Genomic DNA, 18,956 nt, shown 5'->3' with positions numbered 1-18,956 from the left:
TCTGACTCTGGGTCAGTAGATAAACTCCTGAAATATTCCTTTAAAGATGGTATAGTGTGTTTTGAAATAAGAACACTTAACCCTCAGATGGACAAAGAGGTTCCACGTTGGTTTTACTAAGCATCCAACTTGATGTTTATAATGTTTACAAAATGGCTTTGAATTGCTCTGCAGTATTTTCAGGTATCATTATAAAAGTGCAGCTTTCGACCCTTTTCAGGGGCATGTTGAAAGAGTCAGACTATAGCCGAGTCATAACCTATTCATACTTATCTGTAAAAAATATATAATTGGTTTGACTTGATTATCTACACATGGGGCAATGGGCAGTCAGGAAAATGGACATTGAACAAAATGTTCAGATATAAATGTATTGTGTAGATCAAATATGACTGTCAGAGATTGAAAGCAGCCAATCCAATAGTTTCAGAAAATAAGTCACTTCCTGAAATCTGTATTTAAATAGTTTAAAAAAGTAGTCACTTCCTGAAATCTGTATTCAAATAGTTTTAAAAAGTTGTCACTTCCTGAAATCTGTATTCAAATAGTTTTAAAAAAGTAGTCACTTCCTGAAATCTGTATTCAAATAGTTTTAAGAAGTAGTCACTTCCCTGAAATCTGTATTCAAATAGTTTTAAGAAGTAGTCACTTCCCGAAATCTGTATTCAAATAGTTTTAAGAAGTAGTCACTTCCTGAAATCTGTATTCAAATAGTTTTAAGAAGTAGTCACTTCCTGAAATCTGTATTCAAATAGTTTTAAGAAGTAGTCACTTCCTGAAATCTGTATTCAAATAGTTAAAAAAAAAAAAATCGCCGCCAAAGTAGCTATTTGTTTCCCCAATAATTCCAAAGCAGTTCAAGGGAATGGGCTGCCATTTGGGACAACCAGAGTGGAGTGGATGGAGCACAGTCAAACCCAGCCCTAAGAGATTGGACAGGCCGGCACTAATGGCGAGTGTTCATTGGTTTGCCTACAAAAACTAAACTGCTGTGAAATTAACTGTGATGTAACTACATTGAAAACGAGCAGATAATTTTAATTTTAATTACAAAACGGACCCAGATTTAATCTGAATAAAAGACTAAAAAAATGTTGTATCGTTTGTCTGTAAATCATTTCTCCGCTCTCATTTCTGTCTGCAAATGGTTAGTACGGCATTCCCTAACCTTTAAGAGGCTACGTCCCAAACCGCACCCCATTCCCTTTAAAAGCTACATCCCAAACGACACCCCATGGGCCCTGGTCAATAGTAGTGCACTACACAAGGAATAGGGTGCAATTTGGAAGGCAGCCATAGATCAGGGGGGGAAACAATAAGCAAGCTGCATCTGAAATCTTATTAAAAAACCTGACGTAAGATTATTAAAAGATTAGCTTCACCTAGTTCCATCTCAGCACTCTGTTTGTTTCTGTCCTGTGAACAAAGAGTCTTCAGTTTACACAGAGGCAGGAGAGGAGGCAGGAGAGGAGAGGCAGAGGCAGGAGAGGAGAGGCAGGAGAGGCAGGGGTAGAGGCGGGAGAGGAGAGGCAGGGGTAGAGGCAGGAGAGGCAGGAGAGGAGACAGATATAAATCACTCAACTGAATTGATTCACAGATTTCACACAATGAAATGGTCTACTTTTAGGATGAAACTGAAACTAGATATTTGATCATTTCCACATCCTTGATTCAATAATCTTTTCACTTTTTGTGTTACAGACATGATCTTTCTGTCGTTTGTAAGTATTAAGAAAAAACCCCATTATCTGATTCATTTAGCCCAACTCTCTCAGAATAACTAGGCTGATTATCTGGCTTCTCTCTTCATGACCTGGGTCACCTCTCCTGATCTCTTTGTGGTGTACTCCAGGGACGACACTGCCCCCCAATGGTCCATTACAGTAACTGCAGATTCTCAACACCAAAGGCATAGGATATTATTTTTATTTAACCAGGCAAGTCAGTTAAGAACAAATTTTTATTTACAATGACGGCCTACCGGGGAACAGTGGGTTAACTGCCTTGTTCAGGGGCAGAACGACAGATTTTTACCTTGTCAGCTCGGGGGATTCGATCCAGCAACCTTTCGGTTACTAGTCCAACACTCTAACCACTAGGCTACCTGCCTCCCCCCTCTAACCGCTAGGCTACCTGCCTCCCCCCTCTAACCGCTAGGTTACCTGCCTGCCGCCCCCACTGTTCTCTGAAGTGCATCCAATAACTTCATTAATAGGTAAATTGTATCAAAACCTTTATTTAACTGACTGAAACAGATGAATCCCTTAAGTATAAATAAAGAGAGGTTTTTGTTACAGAAAACTTCAGAATACCACAATTCTGTGATGAACAAATACGATCAGACACAGCAGCAAGATAACATTTGGTCACAACAACAACAACAAGTCATGTTTTTTTCCTCAATTAATTCAAAAGTCAAATTATTATTGTCAGGATTGATGAGTTGGCGTATCCCAGAATGATGCCTTGGTAGTCTACCTCTTCTGTATCTGTCTCTTCATAATCTGATCTAAGATCAGGTCTCCCTGCTTCACGTCCGTGTTGCCACAGCCAACCACCGGACAGCTGTGGGACGGAGAAAGCCATATTATGCTAATCAATCAATCTGATGTTTTACTGCAACAGTTGTTTTAAGTGTAAAACAAGGTAGAGAGGACAGAGAGATGACATCACATCCTGATTGACAAGGTGCTATAGCAACAGGGGTAAAACAAGGTGAGAGGACAGAGAGATGACATCACATCCTGAATGACAAGGTGCTATAGCAACAGGGGTAGGACGGAGAGACGACATCACATCCTGATTGACAAGGTGCTATAGCAACAGGGGTAAAACAAGGTGAGAGGACAGAGAGACGACATCACATCCTGAATGACAAGGTGCTATAGCAACAGGGGTAAAACAAGGTGAGAGGACAGAGAGATGACATCACATCCTGATTGACAAGGTGCTATAGCAACAGGGGTAAAACAAGGTAGAGAGGACAGAGAGATGACATCACATCCTGATTGACAAGGTGCTATAGCAACAGGGGTAAAACAAGGTAGAGAGGACAGAGAGATGACATCACATCCTGATTGACAAGGTGCTATAGCAACAGGGGTAAAACAAGGTAGAGAGGACAGAGAGATGACATCACATCCTGATTGACAAGGTGCTATAGCAACAGGGGTAAAACAAGGTGAGAGGACAGAGAGATGACATCACATCCTGAATGACAAGGTGCTATAGCAACAGGGGTAAAACAAGGTGAGAGGACAGAGAGATGACATCACATCCTGAATGACAAGGTGCTATAGCAACAGGGGTAAAACAAGGTGAGAAACAGAGATATGACATCACATCCTGATTGACAAGGTGCTATAGCAACAGGGGTAAAACAAGGTGAGAAACAGAGAGATGACATCACATCCTGATTGACAAGGTGCTATAGCAACAGGGGCAGGACAGAGAGATGACATCACATCCTGATTGACAAGGTGCTATAGCAACAGGGGTAAAACAAGGTGAGAGGACAGAGAGATGACATCACATCCTGATTGACAAGGTGCTATAGCAACAGGGGTAGGACAGAGAGATGACATCACATCCTGATTGACAAGGTGCTATAGCAACAGGGGTAAAACAAGGTGAGAGGACAGAGAGATGACATCACATCCTGATTGACAAGGTGCTATAGCAACAGGGGCAGGACAGAGAGACGACATCACATCCTGATTGACAAGGTGCTATAGCAACAGGGGCAGGACAGAGAGACGACATCACATCCTGATTGACAAGGTGCTATAGCAACAGGGGTAGGACGGAGAGACGACATCACATCCTGATTGACAAGGTGCTATAGCAACAGGGGCAGGACAGAGAGACGACATCACATCCTGATTGACAAGGTGCTATAGCAACAGGGGCAGGACAGAGAGACGACATCACATCCTGATTGACAAGGTGCTATAGCAACAGGGGCAGGACAGAGAGACGACATCACATCCTGATTGACAAGGTGCTATAGCAACAGGGGCAGGACAGACTCAAGACAACAGATGTAGTGTAAATGAAATGACTAAACCAGCCAATAGGAGCGTCACGTCTCACCGTAGCTTCTTCTTCTGGTTTTGCCTGGCCTTGATCATCCCCATAATGGCGTCCCGGTCGTAGTGGTGGTTACACTTCTTGTTCTTCATTGGGTTCACCATCTCCACCTGCAGGGACACACAACAAAATGGACAAAACCAGACTGGAACGCTTTATGGTCCTGTTGCCGGGCAGTTTAGTTTACAGTGGTAAAGAAATACCAAACATACTCATTATGAATTAGTGAAATGGGAAAACACAAGACAACAACCACATTCAAGTGAAATGGAGGTTGTCAGATGACAAGTCAAGACCTACATAGTAACAACACTGACAGGAGGAGTAGAGACCAACCTGAGTGAGGGGACAGGTTACCTACTGACAGGAGGAGTAGAGACCAACCTGAGTGAGGGGACAGGTTACCTACTGACAGGAGGAGTAGAGACCAACCTGAGTGAGGGGACAGGTTACCTACTGACAGGAGGAGGAGAGACCAACCTGAGTGAGGGGACAGGTTACCTACTGACAGGAGGAGAGAGACCAACCTGAGTGAGGGGACAGGTTACCTACTGACAGGAGGAGAGACCAACCTGAGTGAGGGGACAGGTTAGATACTGACAGGAGGAGAGAGACCAACCTGAGTGAGGGGACAGGTTAGATACTGACAGGAGGAGAGAGACCAACCTGAGTGAGGGGACAGGTTACCTACTGACAGGAGGAGTAGAGACCAACCTGAGTGAGGGGACAGGTTACCTACTGACAGGAGGAGTAGAGACCAACCTGAGTGAGGGGACAGGTTACCTACTGACAAGAGGAGTAGAGACCAACCTGAGTGAGGGGACAGGTTACCTACTGACAAGAGGAGTAGAGACCAACCTGAGTGAGGGGACAGGTTACCTACTGACAAGAGGAGTAGAGACCAACCTGAGTGAGGGGACAGGTTACCTACTGACAGGAGGAGAGAGACCAACCTGAGTGAGGGGACAGGTTACCTACTGACAGGAGGAGTAGAGACCAACCTGAGTGAGGGGACAGGTTACCTACTGACAGGAGGAGTAGAGACCAACCTGAGTGAGGGGACAGGTTACCTACTGACAGGAGGAGTAGAGACCAACCTGAGTGAGGGGACAGGTTACCTACTGACAGGAGGAGTAGAGACCAACCTGAGTGAGGGGACAGGTTACCTACTGACAGGAGGAGTAGAGACCAACCTGAGTGAGGGGACAGGTTACCTACTGACAGGAGGAGTAGAGACCAACCTGAGTGAGGGGACAGGTTACCTACTGACAGGAGGAGTAGAGACCAACCTGAGTGAGGGGACAGGTTACCTACTGACAGGAGGAGTAGAGACCAACCTGAGTGAGGGGACAGGTTACCTACTGACAGGAGGAGTAGAGACCAACCTGAGTGAGGGGACAGGTTACCTACTGACAGGAGGAGGAGAGACCAACCTGAGTGAGGGGACAGGTTACCTACTGACAGGAGGAGAGAGACCAACCTGAGTGAGGGGACAGGTTAGCTACTGACAGGAGGAGTAGAGACCAACCTGAGTGAGGGGACAGGTTACCTACTGACAGGAGGAGTAGAGACCAACCTGAGTGAGGGGACAGGTTACCTACTGACAGGAGGAGTAGAGACCAACCTGAGTGAGGGGACAGGTTACCTACTGACAGGAGGAGTAGAGACCAACCTGAGTGAGGGGACAGGTTACCTACTGACAGGAGGAGTAGAGACCAACCTGAGTGAGGGGACAGGTTACCTACTGACAGGAGGAGTAGAGACCAACCTGAGTGAGGGGACAGGTTACCTACTGACAGGAGGAGTAGAGACCAACCTGAGTGAGGGGACAGGTTACCTACTGACAGGAGGAGTAGAGACCAACCTGAGTGAGGGGACAGGTTACCTACTGACAGGAGGAGTAGAGACCAACCTGAGTGAGGGGACAGGTTACCTACTGACAGGAGGAGTAGAGACCAACCTGAGTGAGGGGACAGGTTACCTACTGACAGGAGGAGTAGAGACCAACCTGAGTGAGGGGACAGGTTACCTACTGACAGGAGGAGTAGAGACCAACCTGAGTGAGGGGACAGGTTACCTACTGACAGGAGGAGTAGAGACCAACCTGAGTGAGGGGACAGGTTACCTACTGACAGGAGGAGGAGAGACCAACCTGAGTGAGGGGACAGGTTACCTACTGACAGGAGGAGTAGAGACCAACCTGAGTGAGGGGACAGGTTACCTACTGACAGGAGGAGGAGAGACCAACCTGAGTGAGGGGACAGGTTACCTACTGACAGGAGGAGTAGAGACCAACCTGAGTGAGGGGACAGGTTACCTACTGACAGGAGGAGTAGAGACCAACCTGAGTGAGGGGACAGGTTACCTACTGACAGGAGGAGTAGAGACCAACCTGAGTGAGGGGACAGGTTACCTACTGACAGGAGGAGTAGAGACCAACCTGAGTGAGGGGACAGGTTACCTACTGACAGGAGGAGGAGAGACCAACCTGAGTGAGGGGACAGGTTACCTACTGACAGGAGGAGTAGAGACCAACCTGAGTGAGGGGACAGGTTACCTACTGACAGGAGGAGTAGAGACCAACCTGAGTGAGGGGACAGGTTACCTACTGACAGGAGGAGTAGAGACCAACCTGAGTGAGGGGACAGGTTACCTACTGACAGGAGGAGAGACCAACCTGAGTGAGGGGACAGGTTACCTACTGACAGGAGGAGTAGAGACCAACCTGAGTGAGGGGACAGGTTACCAACTGACAGGAGGAGTAGAGACCAACCTGAGTGAGGGGACAGGTTACCTACTGACAGGAGGAGGAGAGACCAACCTGAGTGAGGGGACAGGTTACCTACTGACAGGAGGAGGAGAGACCAACCTGAGTGAGGGGACAGGTTACCTACTGACAGGAGGAGAGACCAACCTGAGTGAGGGGACAGGTTACCTACTGACAGGAGGAGTAGAGACCAACCTGAGTGAGGGGACAGGTTACCTACTGACAGGAGGAGTAGAGACCAACCTGAGTGAGGGGACAGGTTACCTACTGACAGGAGGAGGAGAGACCAACCTGAGTGAGGGGACAGGTTACCTACTGACAGGAGGAGTAGAGACCAACCTGAGTGAGGGGACAGGTTACCTACTGACAGGAGGAGGAGAGACCAACCTGAGTGAGGGGACAGGTTACCTACTGACAGGAGGAGAGACCAACCTGAGTGAGGGGACAGGTTAGATACTGACAGGAGGAGAGAGACCAACCTGAGTGAGGGGACAGGTTACCTACTGACAGGAGGAGAGAGACCAACCTGAGTGAGGGGACAGGTTACCTACTGACAGGAGGAGTAGAGACCAACCTGAGTGAGGGGACAGGTTACCTACTGACAGGAGGAGTAGAGACCAACCTGAGTGAGGGGACAGGTTACCTACTGACAGGAGGAGTAGAGACCAACCTGAGTGAGGGGACAGGTTACCTACTGACAGGAGGAGTAGAGACCAACCTGAGTGAGGGGACAGGTTACCTACCGACAGGAGGAGGAGAGACCAACCTGAGTGAGGGGACAGGTTACCTACCGACAGGAGGAGTAGAGACCAACCTGAGTGAGGGGACAGGTTACCTACTGACAGGAGGAGTAGAGACCAACCTGAGTGAGGGGACAGGTTACCTACTGACAGGAGGAGTAGAGACCAACCTGAGTGAGGGGACAGGTTACCTACTGACAGGAGGAGGAGAGACCAACCTGAGTGAGGGGACAGGTTACCTACTGACAGGAGGAGTAGAGACCAACCTGAGTGAGGGGACAGGTTACCTACTGACAGGAGGAGTAGAGACCAACCTGAGTGAGGGGACAGGTGAAGTTAACCTCACTCTGCGTCACAGCAATGTCCTCATCCAGCTCCTCCTCCATATTCTCTGCTGCGTCGGGGTTCACTGATGGAGACAGAACATACACACAAGACAGGTTTACCAGTCACCATGTGGGACATGCTGCTAGTCTCTAGTCTACATACAACTTGTGTGTGTGTGTGTGTGTGTGTGTGTGTGTGTGTGTGTGTGTGTGTGTGTGTGTGTGTGTGTGTGTGCCTCACCCGTTTTGAGTGCGTTTGTGACGTTCTCCTTAAAGCTGACCATCTTGCCGTGGTTCTGTATCTCTCCCTCAGACAGTCTGCTGTGTCTCTCAGTGAACTTGTCCTTCACCAGAGACTTCAGTCTGAACATGGCCTCGGGCTCCTGGTTCCTCACCTGGAGAACAGGAGACAGGTATCATCAGACAGGTGCTGCTGGGGGCAGCAGACAGGTGCTGCTGGGGGCAGCAGACAGGTGCTGCTGGGGGCAGCAGACAGGTGCTGCTGGGGGCAGCAGACAGGTGCTGCTGGGGGCAGCAGACAGGTGCTGCTGGGGGCAGCTGGGGGCAGCAGACAGGTGCTGCTGGGGGCAGCAGACAGGTGCTGCTGGGGGCAGCAGACAGGTGCTGCTGGGGGCAGCAGACAGGTGCTGCTGGGGGCAGCAGACAGGTGCTCTGGGGGCAGCAGACAGGTGCTGCTGGGGGCTACAGACAGGTGCTGCTGGGGGCAGCAGACAGGTGCTGCTGGGGGCAGCTGGGGGCAGCAGACAGGTGCTCTGGGGGCAGCAGACAGGTGCTCTGGGGGCAGCAGACAGGTGCTCTGGGGGCAGCTGGGGGCAGCAGACAGGTGCTGCTGGGGGCAGCAGACAGGTGCTCTGGGGGCAGCAGACAGGTGCTGCTGGGGGCAGCAGACAGGTGCTGCTGGGGGCAGCAGACAGGTGCTGCTGGGGGCAGCAGACAGGTGCTCTGGGGGCAGCAGACAGGTGCTCTGGGGGCAGCAGACAGGTGCTGCTGGGGGCAGCAGACAGGTGCTCTGGGGGCAGCAGACAGGTGCTGCTGGGGGCAGCAGACAGGTGCTCTGGGGGCAGCAGACAGGTGCTCTGGGGGCAGCAGACAGGTGCTCTGGGGGCAGCAGACAGGTGCTCTGGGGGCAGCAGACAGGTGCAGGGGGCAGACAGGTGAGTTAACCCTAACCTCCTGGTTCCTCAGCTGGTGGACAGGAGCCAATCAGCATATAATCATCAAGCTGTTGATTAGTTGAATCAGGGTCATATTCATTAGTGCACAGCGTAGCAAAAAGCTTAGCAATGGAAATTAAAACTAAGAGTTTCACATTGGACATGATCAGTTAGTCCCTCCCTGTTTCAGACGGCTCTGATACGTTTGGTGCCAAAGGAATTCGACCTGGGTGTTATAGAGCTCCACCGTGGAGGTGTCATAATACCCAGAAAACCTAGCGTTCAAACAGGGAAATGGTTCCAATCGTTTTCCCACCATACATTTTTCCCCATAGGGAGTTTTAGAAACATTTAAAATAAGGGCTGTGTTTGGTGTAGGTTTACCCCGGCGTGACGTTTTGATAACCGTGTAAATCTCTCTAGGACAAGGTGACTTTTATCAATATATTTGGCTCTATTTAGTCTCAGATTTGAAAATGCTAATTAGCATCAAAGTAGACATGCAAAACTACAAATCCCAGCATGCTCCTGCACGGCATCTCTAGCTGACACCTTTGCTAACAGGTATTATGCAATGACATTTTTTAAAGAAATGTATTTATTACTACATTGTTCTATGGGCTTGTCTGGTTTAGTATAATAACACCATTACAGGACTAGTTAGATGTCTGGTTTAGTATAATAACACCATTACAGGACTAGTTAGATGTCTGGTTTAGTTAGATGTCTGGTTTAGTTTAATAACACCATTACAGGACTAGTTAGATGTCTGGTTTAGTTTAATAACACCATTACAGGACTAGTTAGATGTCTGGTTTAGTTTAATAACACCATTACAGGACTAGTTAGATGTCTGGTTTAGTTTAATAACACCATTACAGGACTAGTTAGATGTCTGGTTTAGTTTAATAACACCATTACAGGACTAGTTAGATGTCTGGTTTAGTTTAATAACACCATTACAGGACTAGTTAGATGTCTGGTTTAGTATAATAACACCATTACAGGACTAGTTAGATGTCTGGTTTAGTTTAATAACACCATTACAGGACTAGTTAGATGTCTGGTTTAGTTTAATAACACCATTACAGGACTAGTTAGATGTCTGGTTTAGTTTAATAACACCATTACAGGACTAGTTAGATGTCTGGTTTAGTTTAATAACACCATTACAGGACTAGTTAGATGTCTGGTTTAGTTTAATAACACCATTACAGGACTAGTTAGATGTCTGGTTTAGTTTAATAACACCATTACAGGACTAGTTAGATGTCTGGTTTAGTTTAATAACACCATTACAGGACTAGTTAGATGTCTGGTTTAGTTTAATAACACCATTACAGGACTAGTTAGATGTCTGGTTTAGTTTAATAACACCATTACAGGACTAGTTAGATGTCTGGTTTAGTTTAATAACACCATTACAGGACTAGTATCACTGGAAAGTGACATTCTGAGTGATAACGTAGAGGATTTGATGTACTTATCCAACAGCTACAGTAGACTACACACTGATCTCCAAAACGACATCTCCAGAATCCATCCGATGGGAGAAATCGGTCACGATGAAGGACAACTTCGACCTCTGCAGTGACACAGTTCACCACCTCACCTCCGCAGTGACACAGTTCACCACCTCACAGTTCACCACCTCACCTCCGCAGTGACACAGTTCACCACCTCACCTCCGCAGTGACACAGTTCACCACCTCACCTCCGCAGTGACACAGTTCACCACCTCACCTCCGCAGTGACACAGTTCACCACCTCACCTCCGCAGTGACACAGTTCACCACCTCACCTCCGCAGTGACACAGTTCACCACCTCACCTCCGCAGTGACACAGTTCACCACCTCACCTCCGCAGTGACACAGTTCACCACCTCACCTCCGCAGTGACACAGTTCACCTCCGCAGTGACACAGTTCACCTCCGCAGTGACACAGTTCACCACCTCACCTCCGCAGTGACACAGTTCACCACCTCACCTCCGCAGTGACACAGTTCACCACCTCACCTCTGCAGTGACACAGTTCACCACCTCACCTCCGCAGTGACACAGTTCACCACCTCACCTCCGCAGTGACACAGTTCACCACCTCACCTCTGCAGTGACACAGTTCACCACCTCACCTCCGCAGTGACACAGTTCACCACATCGACGAAGCAGTTGATCTCCTGGTCCAGTTTGGCACACTCCAGCATCATCAACTCCAGCTTCTTCAGGACTGCATCATTCTCACTTCCTGGAACAATAATAATAATAATACAAAATAATTCATATCTTGTATACTGTTGGTTATGGGGACACAAGCTTCCAAATGATAGAATGCCATAGCTCTCCGTCTTCTCTGTTCTTTGTAGAAATTAGAAAACCCCAAACTGGAATGCTATACTCACAACTCAATTATTGTTAAAGTACTTGAACTGGACAATTGTATGGGAGATTGACAGCTGTGTACACAGGGATGAAAATTAAGGTATCCTGCTGGCTAGTGCTTCTCAGACCGAGCTAGTAGAAAATGCATCCAACTAGCCCGCTGGCTAGTGCTTTTCAGACCGAGCTAGTAGAAAATGCATCCGACTAGCCCGCTGGCTAGTGCTTTTCAGACCGAGCTAGTAGAAAATGCATCCGACTAGCCCGCTGGCTAGTGCTTTTCAGACCGAGCTAGTAGAAAATGCATCCGACTAGCCCGCTGGCTAGCGAGATTTAATATTTTCAAATACCACATGACACAGATTTTTGACCTGGATTAGTAAAAATATCAATATACTTGCACGGCTGACCAGTTCCCAAAATCCTGAAGTTACATCCTTGTGTGTACCGTTCCACTTCCTAGTTACATCCTTGTGTGTACCGTTCCACTTCCTAGTTACATCCTTGTGTGTACCGTTCCACTTCCTAGTTACATCCTTGTGTGTACCGTTCCACTTCCTAGTTACATCCTTGTGTGTACCGTTCCACTTCCTAGTTACATCCTTGTGTGTAGCGTTCCACTTCCTAGTTACATCCTTGTGTGTACCGTTCCACTTCCTAGTTACATCCTTGTGTGTACCGTTCCACTTCCTAGTTACGTCAGTCAGTCTCAGCCAGCCAGTCAGCCAGTCCCATTGACTAGATACACAAAGAGCCTGTCCAGTGAGAAGGATTCGACAAAGATATTATCAGCACAGTAAAGTGTCTCTCTGATAGAAAATTGCTATTAACTTACCTGCTGTTTCTGCCACGTCCAGAGCAACGTCTGTCACAATGTCCATCCCTGTTCCAATATCTGTCTGGCATGTTTTCAGACTAGACAGTGTGGAGTGGACTGTACTCAAGGACATGTTGACATCTAAAACATGAAAGTATCTGAAACAAGACATGCAAGTTGTTATAATATTAGGGCCCTGTGTTTTTGGTTAATCGTGTTTTGTCACATGACATGGGTTTTAACCTTTTATTTAAAAGATTTTTCATCAAACGGTCTTCTTTCTTTTCATGTCAGATGGTCCAACAACATCCTCAGATAACTGCTTTCATTTTTGTTCTAATTCAAATTTCTATAAAAGGCTTGAAATAAAAAAATGTTAAATTCCAGGTCATGTGACATGATTAACCAAAACACAGGGACCTGGTTATAATGAATCAACATGATTAACCAAAACACAGGGAACTAGTTATAATGAATCAACATGATTAACCAAAACACAGGGTCCTAGTTATAATGAATCAACATGATTAACCAAAACACAGGGAACTAGTTATAATGAATCAACATGATTAACCAAAACACAGGGAACTGGTTATAATGAATCAACATGATTAACCAAAACACAGGGAACTAGTTATAATGAATCAACATGATTAACCAAAACACAGGGACCTAGTTATAATGAATTAACCAAAACACAGGGTCCTAGTTATAATGAATCAACATGATTAACCAAAACACAGGGACCTAGTTATAATGAATCAACCAAAACACAGGGACCTGGTTATAATGAATCAACATGATTAACCAAAACACAGGGACCTAGTTATAATGAATCAACCAAAACACAGGGACCTGGTTATAATGAATCAACATGATTAACCAAAACACAGGGACCTAGTTATAATGAATCAACCAAAACACAGGGTCCTAGTTATAATGGATCAACATGATTAACCAAAACACAGGGTCCTAGTTATAATGAATCAACATGATCAACCAAAACACAGGGTCCTAGTTATAATGGATCAACATGATTAACCAAAACACAGGGACCTAGTTATAATGAATTAACCAAAACACAGGGACCTAGTTATAATGAAACAACCAAAACACAGGGACCTAGTTATAATGAAACAACCAAAACACAGGGTCCTAGTTATAATGAAACAACCAAAACACAGGGTCCTAGTTATAATGAATCAACATGATCAACCAAAACACAGGGACCTAGTTATAATGGATCAACCAAAACACAGGGACCTAGTTATAATGAAACAACCAAAACACAGGGACCTAGTTATAATGAATCAACATGATTAACCAAAACACAGGGTCCTAATTATAATGGATCAAGCCACCCTCGGTATATTGGAGCAGATGCCAGGATGTCAAACCCTAACCCCAGGAGAACTGGTGTGCAGGTTTTTGTTCCAGCCCTACTCAAAAAACACCTGATTCAGTTGCTCATCGAGACCTTGATTAGTTGAGTTAACGTTAGAGCAAGGTTGTAATAATAACCTGCATACGGTCACAAAACAAGTTATCTGTAGCTACCTTCAAGTTGAATCCACGTATCACCAACAAGTGCACTGACTAGCTATGTATGTTGATATCTGGCTAGCCGGCTAACGTTACGTTAAAATCACTAACTATGGCTAAGCAAGCATGCCAATAAATAGCTTGCTAACCTCACGACTTTCCCCACTGGGATGGGATAAACTAGTTGTAGAAGTGTTCTTTAATGTGTTGGTGCCTAAATAAGAGAAAACGCTAAACAACTTTAGCTCCCTACAGTAGCTGCATAAAATTACCGGGAAAAAGTTTGTTGTTGCTACCTTTTCCGGTTTCTCTTGAGTCGGGCTGACCTTCTTCTTCTTCGACGGGGTTTAACGGCGGTTGGCATCTAATGTTAATGGTGCATTACCGCCACCAGCTGGACGGGGTACTGAATAACAAACAAACAGACAAAAACGTTTCAGGAAAGCGGGGAAAACGATATCATACAAAATAAAAAACGTCAACTAAAAAAACCAGATATATTTATTAATTATACTTATTCAATCACAGTCCACTCCAAAATACCCCCCTGGACAGGCTCAGGGGCCTGTGATGGGCTACATTAACCGATGTGATCTAATCTCAAGGCCATCCTTCCAATTCTCAACTCATAATGTGTCATTAAGATGAGGAATATAACTTCTAGAAATTGTATATCTATACATAATGTGTAATTAAGATGAGGAATATGACTTCTAGAAATGGTATATCTATACATAATGTATCATTAAGATGAGGGATATAACTTCTAGAAATGCTATATCTATACATAATGATGAGGAATATAACTTCTAGAAATTGTATATCTATACATAATGTATCGTTAAAATGAGGAATATAACTTCTAGAAATGGTATATCTATACATAATGTGTCGTTACTGTTGCATTCGATTTTTTATTATTATATATTTATTTATTTATTTAACCTTTATTTAACTAGGCAAGTCAGTTACGAACAAATTCTTATTTACAATGACGGCCTACCGGGGAACAGTGGGTTAACTGCCTTGTTCAGGGGCAGAACGACAGATTTTTACCTTGTTGCTGGATCGAATCCCCGAGCTGACCTTTCGGTTACTGGCCCAACGCTCTAACCACTAGGTTACCTGCCACCCCAGAATGTATCTAAATATAACATACATTTTGCTGTGATGTGGCTGGCAATGGATTGATTTAAAGAAAGAGAGCGCAAACTCCATACATGATGCACATTCTAAAATGATTCATAACAATAAAGAGCAATATTCATCAATGTTGCTGGAATTAAGGGGTGCAGTGATATCCAGAAAGTGTCAGGCAAGCCCTCCCACTCTTTCTCTACACACCGCTGCACCATGGTTAGCAATCAGCCATGTCACAGAATGTGTAGCAGCAGGTTCATTGCTATCAGCCTGGACTTAGTGTAAGCTCTCTGTCGGAGGAGAGAGAGAAGCAGAGAGAGAGAGAGAAGCAGAGAGAGAGAGAGAGAAGCAGAGAGAGAGAAGCAGAGAGTGAGAGAGAAGCAGAGAGAGAGAGAGAGAAGCAGAGAGAGAGAGAGAGAAGCAGAGAGAGAGAGAACCTTGACAAAGTACAGGCTCAGTGAGCACAGCCTTGCCATTGAGAAGGGTAGACACAGGAAAACCTGGCTCCCTGTAGAGGAAAGGCTGTGCAACCACTGCACAACAGCAGAACCTGAGACAGAGCTGCATTTCCTGACAAAATGTCAAAAATATAAAACAATTAGAGTGTCATTTCCCCAAATTTGAAACCCTTATTCAAGGTTTCAAAGACCTCTCGATGAGATAGGCTACCCGTCCTGTTGGGGGAGGACGCAGAGAGCTGTGGGTTGGCAGCGCACTCTTGCTGCCTGCCATAAGATGAACAGTTGCAGACCAATCAACCTGCACATGTCCTCTACTGTATGCTTATTGTTATTGTTGAATGTATGGTTATTTTAACCCTTGGTTACTGTTGTTACTGTTGTCCCGTTGACAATTTTGATTCTCATTTTTGATTCTCACATTGCTACGTCATGCCAATAAAGCAAATTGAGAGAGAGAGAGAGAGAGAGAGAGAGAGAGAGAGGGAGGATGGGAGCATGTGAGAGGAGAGCAAGAAAGGACGGGAGCATGAGATGAGAGAGAGGATGGGAGCATGATAGGCAGAGAGGATGGGAGCATGAGAGAGGATGGGAGCATGAGAGAGGATGGGAGCATGAGAGAGGATGGGAGCATGAGAGAGGCAGAGAGAGGATAGGAGCATGAGAGGAGAGAGAGAGGATGGGAGCATGAGAGAGGATGGGAGCATGAGAGGCAGAGAGAGGATGGGAGCATGAGAGAGGATGGGAGCATGAGAGGCAGAGAGAGGATGGGAGCATGAGAGAGGATGGGAGCATGAGAGGCAGAGAGAGGATGGGAGCATGAGAGAGGATGGGAGCATGAGAGGCAGAGTGAGGATGGGAGCATGAGAGGCAGAGAGAGGATGGGAGCATGAGAGAGGATGGGAGCATGAGAGGCAGAGAGAGCATGAGAGGCAGAGAGAGGATGGGAGCATGAGAGGCAGAGAGAGGATGGGAGCATGAGAGGCAGAGAGAGGATGGGAGCATGAGAGAGGATGGGAGCATGAGAGGCAGAGAGAGGATGGGAGCAGGAGAGAGGATGGGAGCATGAGAGAGGTTAGGAGCATGAGAGAGGCAGAGAGAGGATGGGAGCATGAGAGAGGCAGAGAGAGGACGGGAGCGTGAGAGAGGCAGAGAGAGAGATCAGTGTGTGCAGGTGCAGAGAAACACAGCTCTGGCTGGCAGGTCATTCTAAACTATCTCTGCTGTCAGTACATATTAAGGGGAGGAAGCTATTATACCTGAAGCAGTCGCTGTTCAGTCAGACAGTCGCTGTTCAGTCAGACAGTCGCTGTTCAGTCAGACAGATTATACAGAGTATCACACCAGCTATAGTATGATTAGGAATCTATTAGGATCCACATTATATGATGTAGCAATGTGGTGCCCGGCGGCACAGTTTATGATGTGGCACGCAACCATTGGTCGTGTTCCTCTGCTTAGACGTTGCAGACGCACGCCAGATCTTACAACGCCTGGATAGGTAGTTAACCTATCAGCTAACCACATCATCTGATACCTGGATAGGTAGTTAACATATCAGCTAACCACATCATCTGATACCTGGATAGGTAGTTAACATATCAGCTAACCACATCATCTGATACCTGGATAGGTAGTTAACATATCAGCTAACCACATCATCTGATACCTGGATAGGTAGTTAACATATCACCTAACCACATCATCTGATACCTGGATAGGTAGTTAACATATCAGCTAACCACATCATCTGATACCTGGATAGGTAGTTAACGTAGCAGCTAACCCACATCATCTGATACCTGGATAGGTAGTTAACCATATCATCTGATACCTGGATAGGTAGTTAACATATCAGCTAACCACATCATCTGATACCTAGATAGGTAGTTAACCACATCATCTGATACCTGGATAGGTAGTTAACGTATCAGCTAAGCACATCAGCTGATACCTGGATAGGTAGTTAACATATCAGCTAACCACATCATCTGATACCTAGATAGGTAGTTAACCACATCATCTGATACCTGGATAGGTAGTTAACGTAGCAGCTAACCACATCATCTGATACCTGGATAGGTAGTTAACATATCATCTGATACCTGGATAGGTAGTTAACATATCAGCTAACCACATCATCTGATACCTGGATAGGTAGTTAACATATCAGCTAACCACATCATCTGATATAGTCATCTTGTGCCCGGCGGCTCAGTCTATGACGTGGCACGCAACCATTGGTCAATGCAACACCTGCTCATGTCGTCCGGCAGGATCTGGACCAATGAATCCAGTCTCATTGAGGAAGGAGGAAGTCCAGCCAGACATTCCTTCAAAATAAAAGACACCCAAACTACTGTAAATTGCTTGGATTTTAAAATGTTTTTAAAAAGTTCTGTTATATGAAATAAAAAAGAAATTAAAAATCAAGAAAATGATATATCATTAGATTTATTCAAAGCCTCTTTTGTATTTAATTTATGACATATTACCACAGTGACATTATACCAAGGTTGGCAACAAATGATGTTATTAAAAACCATTAAGCTATTTACAGTGTTACTAAAGAATTAGCACATTAAAGGTCATTACGTAAGGAAGAGCTTTAATTAAAGTCAAAATGAATGAATCAACAGAAAGTTAAAGGAAGAGGTCTTTATCCAGATCTTCACAGGACTGTCCTGAACTCGTCGAAGATGAAACTTGGCACATGGGCCTCGGCCACCTTTAAAAAACAGAAAAACAACAGATTATTATATGTATGTAAAATGTAATATTCCAGATAAATATCTATAGTATTTTCTTTCCCCCATGGGTGTTGTTGCTAATCCTGATCCTAATCTAATCCTAATCCAATCCTAATCCAATCCTAATCTAATCCAATCCTAATCTAATCCTAATCTAATCCAATCCTAATCCAATCCTAATCCAATCCTAATCCAATCCTAATCTAATCCTAATCTAATCCAATCCTAATCTAATCCTAATCCAATCCTAATCCAATCCTAATCCAATCATAATCCAATCCTAATGCTACCTTGCGAGGCAGTTTGGTGTAGCGTACGTAATCCTCCAGAAACATCAGAGCTCCCACCACATCAGACGGCATGTCCGGGATCTTCTGACTGTAAAATAATGATTTACCCAAAATCTCAATTTCATTGAATTTGAAGCAGAATAAAATCCACATATAATAGCACAGTGATCCACAAATGTACTTAATTTTACATTTCAAATTGTATTTATACAGATTAGATCTATGGAGATAACATTTGGGGGGGTTTTTTTGCAAGAAAGAGCTGTTTGAAATAGCAGCCTTGGGCAACATTACAACACTAGCACTAAATGTATTATATATAAATACATCTGACTTTACTGTGATATCACTGTCACGTTCTTAAAATTAATGTGTATATGTGAGGTTTTTAAACTGGCAAATAAAAAAATCAATCAATCAATCAATCAATCAATCAAAGGATGGATGGAGGGAGGGAGGGAGGGAGGGAGGGAGGGAGGGAGGGA

The 18,956-nt window shown here is 45.3% G+C and overlaps 2 protein-coding genes across 5 annotated transcripts in view; both read right to left on the bottom strand.

Moving 5' to 3' along the window:
• Positions 1-2,216: 2,216 nt before the first annotated feature.
• On the bottom strand, positions 2,217-14,177 carry nse2 (E3 SUMO-protein ligase NSE2). Of its 4 annotated transcripts, none has more exons than XM_045717699.1 (7): positions 14,130-14,177; positions 12,310-12,449; positions 11,231-11,343; positions 8,164-8,317; positions 7,911-8,005; positions 4,093-4,199; positions 2,217-2,565 (listed from the first exon to the last, which is right to left on the bottom strand). In XM_045717699.1, exons 2-7 carry the CDS (start codon positions 12,422-12,424, stop codon positions 2,475-2,477), a joined length of 675 nt encoding a protein of 224 aa, XP_045573655.1. In that variant the 5' UTR covers positions 12,425-12,449; positions 14,130-14,177; the 3' UTR covers positions 2,217-2,474.
• A 3,692-nt stretch (positions 14,178-17,869) lies between these two features.
• The window catches only part of LOC106590806 (WASH complex subunit 5-like), a 47,735-nt gene continuing 46,648 nt past the window's right edge, over positions 17,870-18,956 (bottom strand). Inside the window, 2 exon segments of the mRNA XM_045719384.1 lie at positions 17,870-18,159; positions 18,472-18,559. Of these exon segments, the coding sequence (XP_045575340.1) occupies positions 18,103-18,159; positions 18,472-18,559 (145 nt within the window). The 3' untranslated portion in view covers positions 17,870-18,102.

This window comes from Salmo salar, chromosome ssa05 (assembly GCF_905237065.1).
Source record: "Salmo salar chromosome ssa05, Ssal_v3.1, whole genome shotgun sequence".
Classification (NCBI taxonomy): Eukaryota; Metazoa; Chordata; class Actinopteri; order Salmoniformes; family Salmonidae; genus Salmo; species Salmo salar.
Note: the sequence above shows the minus strand (reverse complement) of the source record. Positions and strands in the feature narration are given on the sequence as shown.